At 48.4% G+C, this 10,000-nt stretch overlaps 1 protein-coding gene across 6 annotated transcripts in view; it reads right to left on the bottom strand.

Moving 5' to 3' along the window:
* The window catches only part of arhgef7a (Rho guanine nucleotide exchange factor (GEF) 7a), a gene marked incomplete at both ends in the record, with an annotated part of 21,128 nt that extends 12,940 nt beyond the window's left edge, over window positions 1–8,188 (bottom strand). For 2 of the 6 annotated variants that reach the window (XM_084452333.1, XM_084452334.1), the window contains 5 exons: window positions 622–823; window positions 1,300–1,430; window positions 1,887–1,971; window positions 6,445–6,528; window positions 8,024–8,188. In XM_084452333.1, the coding sequence (XP_084308459.1) occupies window positions 622–823; window positions 1,300–1,430; window positions 1,887–1,971; window positions 6,445–6,528; window positions 8,024–8,188 (667 nt within the window). Of the gene's footprint in view, window positions 1–621; window positions 824–1,257; window positions 1,431–1,886; window positions 1,972–6,444; window positions 6,529–8,023 lie in introns of all 6 variants that reach the window. The other 4 variants (XM_084452332.1, XM_084452335.1, XM_084452336.1 and 1 more) reach the window with 4 other exon arrangements.
* Between the last annotated feature and the right edge of the window lie 1,812 nt (window positions 8,189–10,000).

Genomic DNA, 10,000 nt, shown 5'->3' with positions numbered 1-10,000 from the left:
GAGAGGGGTAGAGATACAGGAAGAGAGGGCGAGAGAGGTAGAGATACAGAAAGAGAGGGGGAGAGAGGTAGAGATACAGGAAGAGAGAGGGCGAGAGAGGTAGAGATACAGAAAGAGAGAGAGGGCGAGAGGTAGAGATACAGAAAGAGAGAGGGCGAGAGAGGTAGAGATACAGAAAGAGAGGGGGAGAGAGGTAGAGATACAGGAAGAGAGAGGGGAGAAAGGTAGAGATACAGGAAAAAAGAAGGGGAGAGAGGTAGAGATACAGGAAGAGAGAGGGGGAGAGAGGTAGAGATACAGAAAGAGAGAGAGGGGGAGAGGGGTAGAGATACAGGAAGAGAGGGCGAGAGAGGTAGAGATACAGAAAGAGAGGGGGAGAGAGGTAGAGATACAGGAAGAGAGAGGGGAGAAAGGTAGAGATACAGGAAAAAAGAAGGGGAGAGAGGTAGAGATACAGGAAGAGAGAGAGGGCGAGAGGTAGAGATAAAGAAAGAGAGAGGGCAAAAGGTAGAGATACAGAAAGAGAGAGGGCGAGAGAGGTAGAGATACAGGAAGAGAGAGGGGGAGAGAGGTCGGGACACAGGAAGAGAGAGGGGGGCGGGATGAGACAGGGACACCTACCGCTGCCTTTGATCTCACGGACATAGTTGCTAGGGAACCAGCCGGTCTTGCCGTTGATGGAGCCCTCCCACCATCCTCCCTCCTCCTGGCGACTCACGCCGATGATGTCCCCCTTGGAGAAGGAGAGCTCGTCCTCATTCGTCTGCTGGAAGTTAAACCGCGCCTTCACCAGGATCTGCTGCCCGCTGCTCTCACACATGTCCTGTAGGGAGAGAGGGGGGGGGGGGGAGAGAGGAGAGGGGAGGAGAGGGGGGAGGGGGGGGAGGTAACACAAATTATGTGTTACCTTTATCTAGTTCCTCAATCTATGTTTTTAAATTCTGAATCTGACGCTTTGTGTCAGTACTTAAACTACAGTACTAGTGACAAGAGTCACCAAAGGGAGTGGAGTCCCTGAAAAACGTCTGAAATGGTCAGAAAATTGATACGCTCATTTACAAGCTGTTAATGTGTCACTGTATCAGTACAAGGGCTTGGAAAAGTGTTTCTGAATCCAGAAAAATGATCAATAATAAAGAAGGGTCCGCACTCAAAACTATGTTTATGCTCTTTTAATTCATGATGGTGGACAGACCTGACAGACGCGTTTCGGCTCTGCCTTCTTCAGTGTTTAGCCTTAGAATCCAGAAAAAGAACATTGTTTTGAATCCCCAGCCCTAGTGTGTGCTGGCGTCTTACCAGACTCCGGAACTGGTTGTGGAGTTTGGAGGATCGTCCCAGTGAGGACTGGGAGGACAGGGACTCAAACGACTTGATCCGGTGGGCAGAGGAGTGGCGCGCACACACACTGTCACTTCCCACTCCGATGTCTGGAAAGAGAGAGGGACATTATGTAAAGACACACACACACGAGCGCTGACGCACACTGTCACTTCCCACTCCGATATCTGGAGAGAGAGAGAGGGACATTAACGTACACACAAAACAGTTATACTGTAAACACACACACACACGCGCACGCTGACACGCACAGTCACTGTCCACTCCGATGGACGCCCAATGAGAACGCAGCAAGTATTGTTTTATCTGTTTCAAGGTCCCCCTTGAAAACCAGATGATTCATCTCAAGGGGTTTATCTTTCAATAAAGTTAATTATTTCTCTCCCCCCTCCCCTCTCTCTCTCTCTCTCTCACACACACACACACACACACACACACACACACACACACACACACACACACACACACACACACACACACACACACACACACACACACACACACACACACACACACACACACACACACACACACACTCTCCTTACCTGCAGTCACTTTGTTGAGAGCCACCAGACTGCTGAGCACCTTAGAAAAGTTCAGTCCCAGGAGCAGTTCACTGGGCTCAAATGGCTGCAGAGAAAAGAGAGGGAGGGAGAGAGAGAGAGAGAGAGAGAGAGAGAGAGAGAGAGAGAGGGAGAGAGAGAGAGAAGAGAGAGAGAGAGAGAAGAGAGAGAGAGAAAGAGAGGAGGTGACGGGGGGGCGAGAGAGAGAAATGGAAAAAGCAAGAGAGCAGTCAGCATGTGTGCGTGTGTGTGTGTGTGTGTGTGTGTGTGTGTGTGTGTGTGCCTGTGTGTGTGCGCGCCAAACTCTGATTGGCAAGCCCATTTCCTATCTTAAAACCATCTATTCAGTGAGCCAATACTACGTCGTCATCACTACAGTGCCAGCGAGATACCTCCATCCATACCCCTCCTTATCAATACCTCCATCCATACCCCTCCTTATCAATACCTCCATCCATACCCCTCCTTATCAATACCTCCATCCATACCCCTCCTTATCAATACCTCCATCCATACCCCTCCTTATCAATACCTCCATCCATACCCCTCCTTATCAATACCTCCATCCATACCCCTCCTCATCAATACCTCCATCCATACCCCTCCTTATCAATACCTCCATCCATACCCCTCCTTATCTCCTCGGACGCGGAGGCTGAAACAGACGAGGCTACATTTACATTAGTAAGTAGAGCTACACACTCATTCACACACAGTCCCGCCTCTCCTGCTACTGTAACAGTAATCCAATGACATATATTGAAGTGCTTTGCTGTGAATGTGACGGAGGAGATAGTCGATCAGACAGTCTGTTGGTGTGTGGAAGGACCCTAGAGTGAACGGTGGTGTCTGTCCCTGTAGACCAGTGGTTCTCAACTGGTGGAGCCTCAGGACCCACATTTTTACTTATCATGAAGTCAAGACCCAAATTTATTCCACAAAAATAGAAAACGTCCGTGACACATAACACAACATTGGCCCACGCTAAGGTTAGCCTACTTTGTGTCATGTCTCGTAAATAAATTATTGAAATTATTGAATTGAATTGTGTGTCCTGCAAAATAAAAACCCAACATTTTCTCTATAAATATATATATATTTTAAAATCCCTTAAAAAAAAAGAAAAGAAAAGGGAAACCGCCCACGAGGCCGCGACCCAATCAAAACGGCTCCCCGACCCACCTTTGGGTCGCGACCCACCAGTTGAGAAACGCTGCTGTAGACTCAAAAGGGATGGGGGAGGGTCCCACTCGTGAAATAAGTTAAAATGCCTTTAATGCACGGCAGCAGACAACAACGAAGGCGTCAGCCCTCTGACCTTCGTCAGCATTTACTGTCGACTAACGGTGAGTGTAACTCTAGTGGACGAGCGCTCTACTTACTCCCTCTCTCTATCTCCCTGTCTTTCACTCCCTCTCTCTCTCTCTCACTCTGTTTTTCATTCTCTACCTCCATTTCTCTCTCGTTCCCTCTCTCTCTACACGCCAGGGCAGAGAGGGTGAGTTTACTCTCGCTCCAGCGCCACCGAGGGTGACTGAGATCCGAGCCCCTTTTATTTTCCGCTCTGATTACAGATACGCCCTAGGAGAATGTGTGTGTGTGTGTGTGTGTGTGTGTGTGTGTGTGTGTGTGTGTGTGTGTGAGAGAGAGAGAGAGAGTGTCTGCGCTGTCCTACTTCCAAAGAGACAGTCCAGTCCTGTATATTCCCCATAATCCTCCAGGTCGTTGAGACACTGGCCAGTCATCCAAAAACATCCTCTCTTCTTCTCTCATCCTCCTATCTACAGCTAGGCGGGTTCTCGCTACTGTGGGCCTGCCACACACACACACACACACACAAGCGCACACACACACACAGGCGCACACACACAGGCGCACACACACAGGCACACACACACAGGCACACACACACACACTGCGAATCCCTCAATCCGTTTATTCTATTACTGGGTTAGAGGAGGATAGTGAAGTGCTTCAGAGACGTTTTGTAGTCATGTTATTGAGTGCAGCCCAGTGGTCTTGTGGTGGAGTTGCGGTCCCAGATTGAAAGGCTGGGAGGCCGCATCCCCGGTCCAGTCCTTTCAAAGGCTCCGCAGCGGGACGCCAAGCCTGTCGGCCTGGCGCTCGGGTCAAGGCTCTGTCCAGCGCCAGTCGGTAAACAACGGCGGATGGTGAAGTGACCCAGGAGGCGTGGCCTAACCGTGCCCAGACACATCCACGGCCCCCTGGCTCTCGGGCATTGTCCCCCCGCTAGCGACCGCCGCCTCGGGGCAGACCTCCACCTCCACGGGCAGACCTCCGCCTCCACGGGCAGACCTCCACGTCCATGGGCAGACCTCCACGTCCATGGGCAGACCTCCACCTCCACGGGCAGACCTCCACGCGCAGACCTCCACCTCCAACGGCCACTTATAGCACAGCGCAACTCCACCTAGATAGCTTCCGCTAGGTCTGACAACTTGTGGCGCCAACTCTGTTTTGGTGATGTTCCAAACGCACGCCCCTCAAAAGCAGGTCAGGACTTAAAAGTGCTGTCATGCGTGCGTACGTACGCGCACAGAAACGCTCGAAACGCTTAGCTTAAACACACACACAAACACTAAGCGACACACACGGTAAATGGTAAATGGACTGCACTTATATAGCGCTTTTCCACCTTAGCGGCACTCAAAGCACTTTACAACAGCCTCTCATTCACACACACACCAATGGCGGTAGCTGCCATGCAAGGTGCTAACCTGCTCATTGGGAGCAATTTGGGGTTAGGTGTCTTGCTCAAGGACACTTCGACATGTGGACAGTCGGAGCTGGGATTCGAACCACTGACCCTTCGATCATTGAACGACCCGCTCTACCAACTGAGCTACAGCCGCCCTAATCTGCTGGTCCGACTCCAAGGCTTGCGGTTGGAGCCTGCGGTTCTTTGGAGGTCTGGAGAACTAAGGTCCATGCCTGGTCTATCATACAGACAGTGAGCCCAGGGAAGGGCCAAAACTATCCTAATCCAGCTTTCATATCTCACACACACACACACACACACACCACTACAGCGTTCTACACATACTGTATACACACACACCAACTCAATATTCTACACACACGCGCACGCACACACACACAAGAGCTGCTCTCCACTCTAAAGCTGCTTAGACCAGCAAGACACGAATATGGTTCCAGCGTGATGGCTGCCTGCTGCCAGACGTTTTGTTCAACAGCTCGGAGTCTGGCTCCCGACCCGGCGGCTGGAGAACACAGAACAGCCTGGGACTGCTGTACAGCACCCGGAGAACCAGGCGTCAGCTAGCGCGTTCACGAGGAACCTCGTCACTATCCCTGTCCCTCCTGCCCATCCTCCGCGCTGTCGAGACATGTGAGTATTCAGACAGCTATAAGGCGTGTAGGGCCTTCGTCACGGATGCTGTGTTTTGGGCACGCCGGCATTCTGACAGAGGTTAGCCGAGCTATGATTAATAACGCCGATAATAGATTAGTTCCACAGCACATTCTCTCTCTCTCTCTCCCTCTCTCTCTCTCTCTCCAGACTGAGTAGAGAGTCTATACTGATGAATACTGAGAATTATTGTCCAAAGTGGTGGCCTCAATGACCCCTCTATGTAACCTACTGTCACAAAGTACAACACTCGCTCTGTGTCTGTCCTCAATGTTCTCTAACCACAGATCTGAGAACAGTCCTAGTCCAAAGCCCTGACCTCAACCGTTACTACACTAATAGCAAATGCCTGATCTTGAATCTGCATTTATAAGCAAAGAGCTCCCTTCTCACTGAAATAGAAAATGGGGATATGTTGTGGAGAACTTAATGCTCATGAAGAACATAGTAATTCAAAAATAGCTGTGCACAGTGAATATAATCCTACCCTGCTCCAGGTCGGTATACTATCCGGGGCTACAGGGGTATAGCCCCGAATAGTAGGTCTATACCAACCTGGACCAGGGCTAATATAATCCATAATATAGTCAAATGGGGAAAAATGACAAGACTTTTATGGTGGCCAACCATCACAAGAACATACATGATTCTACGTGTAGAGTCATGAAGCAAACGTTCTCAATTCAACGGTTGGACAAACATTACAACACCAAGCTGATGATGGTCTGTCAGAACAAACAACGCTTTTCTTTGGAGAGGGGGAGCATACAAGAAGTATTCCGTGTGCTGCTCAGCTTGTTCCAATGTTACAACGTAAAAGTAGCAGATATACAGACGAAAATGGAGAAAAGGCGTTAAAATGTATCGCTTAGTGAACAGCCACTTCACTACAAGCTACAAACAAGGCTCTTTCTCTGTGTCTCTCGGCCCGGGGATGGGTGATTGTTCTCGGCTCACACTCCTCCCACTGTCAGCCTCCCTCCGTCCGTCCGTCCGTCCGCTCCGTGGCCCCATTGTTTATTGTAACCCAGTTAGGACCGCGACGCATTGAGGAACATTTTTCGCAAAATCTCTACTTCCCATATTTATGATCTGTGCTTGTAGGACCCTACATGAGAGTTTATAGACGATGCACTTTTGAGATCTTACCTCGACGCGGAACGAAGAGCAGCCTTTGAGAAACTCCTTTATGTTGCTCAAGCACTCGCCGTCGCTCTTCGGTTCTTGGTAGATCTGTGGGAAGGATACACTGATTTAAAAAACAAAAACAAAAAAGCCCTGCAAATTCCAAACAAACGCGTCCGTTTTCTTCACGTTTTGGCACTCCTGGTCGTGGATTTAAACACCCGGACTGGGTCGCGTTAAGATCTACAGTGTGATTTCCATCATGAACTGGCTACAGTAGAATGGATTCAACACATCCTGCAGCAGGGAAGTAGGCATTGGACTGGGGGAAATGACGTTGGCGAATAGGATCCCCAATCCACAATATCACGGCTCAGGGACTATAGGACCGAGGAGATGTTTACTACTGTGTAGCTGGCGTTATGGCGGCATAAACACTGTTTAAATAGACACATTTCAAAAGGACGCTTATGTGTATATAAATTCCACATCAATATCCTGTCCTATTTGAATAAAACGTGCAATTACAATGTAACTTTGTAACCATTTCATTTGTCTTATTGTAACATGGTGGAATACAGTTGTGAACATAACTTGCTTCTTTTTCCAATTGCAATAAGCAGAGCTAGCCCTCTCCCTATACGTTAACATAGCCTAGATCTGTTTGCTAGGCTATCAAATGGGGGCACATAAATGCACCCTGATGAGAATTCTGTCTATGCAACACCGGTCATAGATCATGTCTGGTGAAATGATCTCTGGTGCTTTATGGGGTGGATCGAGGGAGCATCCCTCTCCCAGATGCTCTCTCGGGCAGTGAGTCAGAGGACGGCTCTGCCTCTGCGACGCCTGATGTCAGAATGCCTCATAACGTCCCGGAAATAAAACGCAACCTCTTAAATCCTGACAAAAGCCACAGGAGATTAAAACTATAGGCCAAAGTGGTAGGGGTAGGCTTCATCAGCTTTGAGACAATATCATAAATACTGCACTGTAGCTTTAAAAGGGGGAGAGGGTCCCCGTGTCTGTGCGCTTTTTGCAGTCAATGGCGTCGACCCTCTCTTGTGTATCATACATCGCTTCCGATCTATATCATAGGTGTCAAACATAGAGGGACATGGATGTACATCTAGGCCTACTACACATCACGGGCTTAATACCGCCTAATGCGCTTTAGGCGCGACTCCAATACAGGTTATATAAAGCATATTGGCTATTTGTCTACAGAAACAAAAACAAGGCATATTGACTACACTGAAATCATGCAGACAGACCATAGGATCAGTTTGTCCCAAAATAAAACAATATCATCTATTGTCTCGGTTGTATTGCCTAATAAATCCAACATAGCGCACTGGGCACAACGGCTGTCTGTCCGTCTGTCTGACTGGCTGGAATACGTGATTACTGACATATGTGCAACCATTTGGTGCTGTTTTTAGGGACAATGACCCGCGCTCTCGTGACCTACAAAAGGATCTCTTCATGGACCACTGGGCAGAGAGAAGCGGACACGCCGCGTAATATCCCGGTTCTCTGCCGCTATACGCGCCGAATGGGCCGGGCGACTACAGGGGAACCCGAGCGGCATACGTGCCCTTACTTTCTCCGTGGAACCTGGGCTGAGGCGCTCCAGCAGTCTACATAGCACGACCCCATCTTTGAGGGAAGTCTGCAGAAAAGCCTCGGGATCCGAAATGGTCTTTTTCGGCGATTCCAGCACCCCGAGCGTGATCAACCATGTAACCGTCTGCTCCGCCGAATTCATGGCCCCGGTTCACGGCAATACAAATCCAACGACGCGGCGGGGACTGGGGTTAATGTGTTTTTAAAAAGCCACCCCTGTCAAAACCACCCGATCGTTAAAACAAAAACATTATCAATCCAGTATCGGATGCATGCGATCTTGGAGAGAAAGACGCTTCTGCTATATAGATCCCTCCTTCCTTTTCTCTCGGGTGGATGCAGATGACGCTTGGCTTGTGGAAATTCAGCGGGTCTGGTTTCGTCCTCTCGCTTATGTGTGTGTGTGTGTGTGTGTGTGTGTGTGTGTGTGTGTGTGTGTGTGTGTGTGTGTGTGTGCGCGCGCGTGTGTTTTCCTCCTTCCCTTCTCTCTCTCTCTCTCTCTCTCTCTCTCTCTCGCTCTCTCTCTCTCTCTCTCTCTCTGTCTCTGGCTGGCTGTCAGATGCAGTTCGCGCTGATGCGTTGGGGCAGCAGTCTGCATACATACATGCGCATCAGCCGCGGGATGACATCACAGAACAGAGGACAAGCTCGTCCAACCAGGGGAGTGGAGGGACCCTTCTATTTACATCTGTCTTTGCATAGATGGACAATAACTGTCCATGTATCACTCTTATAATCACATCATCTGACAGAGATTGGAGAAAGCTACGTGATTAGGCTACATCTGCATTAATGTGTAGGTCTATACCAGCCATAGCTTTGGATTACTGTATTATAAAACAGGCTTGGCTTTCTAGTGGCCCTGTGTGTGTGTGTGTGTGTGTGTGTGTGTGTGTGTGTGTGTGTGTGTGTGTGTGTGTGCGTGTGTGTGTGTGTGTGTGTGTGTGTGTGTGTATGTGTGTGTGTGTGTGTGTGTGTGTGTGTGTGTGTGTGTGGGAACGGGGGGGGGGGTGCTCCTCCTGAAATATGGACAAGGTAGACAGACTCATCGGTAACACTTTCTATGAAGGTCATGTTTATAATGAATCATAAGCACGCTCATAGCACATTATAATGCACTTATAAGGCTTTATATCTTTTCTCTATATGACTTTATATAGCACGACTTTGTTACTAAGTTACTATCAATACTATAACACAATTATGAATGTTTTTGTCTTACAGCCAATAAATACTGTTCATACGACCTCATAATTGTATTATAGTGTTACAGTTGCTAACAGTAGTACTATAGAATTGTGTTATAGAATTGCTGTCACTAAAGCTCACAAAGTCATGCTATAGCCTATTAGGCTATAGATATTTATAAGACATTCCATTTCAGTACAGCAGTTCTCTATGTGTCTTTATAACTGGCTAAAGTATATTATATCTACCACTAATAATTAAACCTTATTATAAGGTGTCATGCATGACTATAAACGACAAACACGAGTTGTATAAAGCCTTATACGCACATTAAAATGAGTTATGAATGTGCTAATGATGCTTTATAAACATGACCTTTATAGAACGTGTTACTGACTCATCAGCTCTAGTTTGGTTAATAAACCCTAACCAAACACTATTGTTACCGAAAACCTTCAGGTAGGCTACTCTTGCCACGACAGCAGGGAGTCCCGGCCTTATTCAGCTGGGAAATGAGCGACTGTCCACCCCAAGAATCATCATCATCCCTTCAAAACCAAACACTGTCTCTCTCTCCAATCCAAATATGGAGCCTCCAGGCCCAGATTGTCTAACCCAGGCGGGGTGGTAATGGTGTTTATGTTTTGGGCGTTACAGAACATGAAATCCCTTTCACTACTAGATTCAGACACAAGATGGCGCCATGTGCTCTCTGTGCTCAGCGAGCCGTCTGTCTTAAACGGCGGGAGATCCTCCAGCAGCCTTT

The sequence above is a fragment of the Borostomias antarcticus genome (assembly GCF_949987555.1).
Source record: "Borostomias antarcticus genome assembly, chromosome: 17".
Lineage (NCBI taxonomy): Eukaryota > Metazoa > Chordata > Actinopteri > Stomiiformes > Stomiidae > Borostomias > Borostomias antarcticus.
The sequence above is the reverse complement of the archived record's forward strand: the minus strand, read 5'-3'. Positions and strand labels throughout refer to the sequence as shown.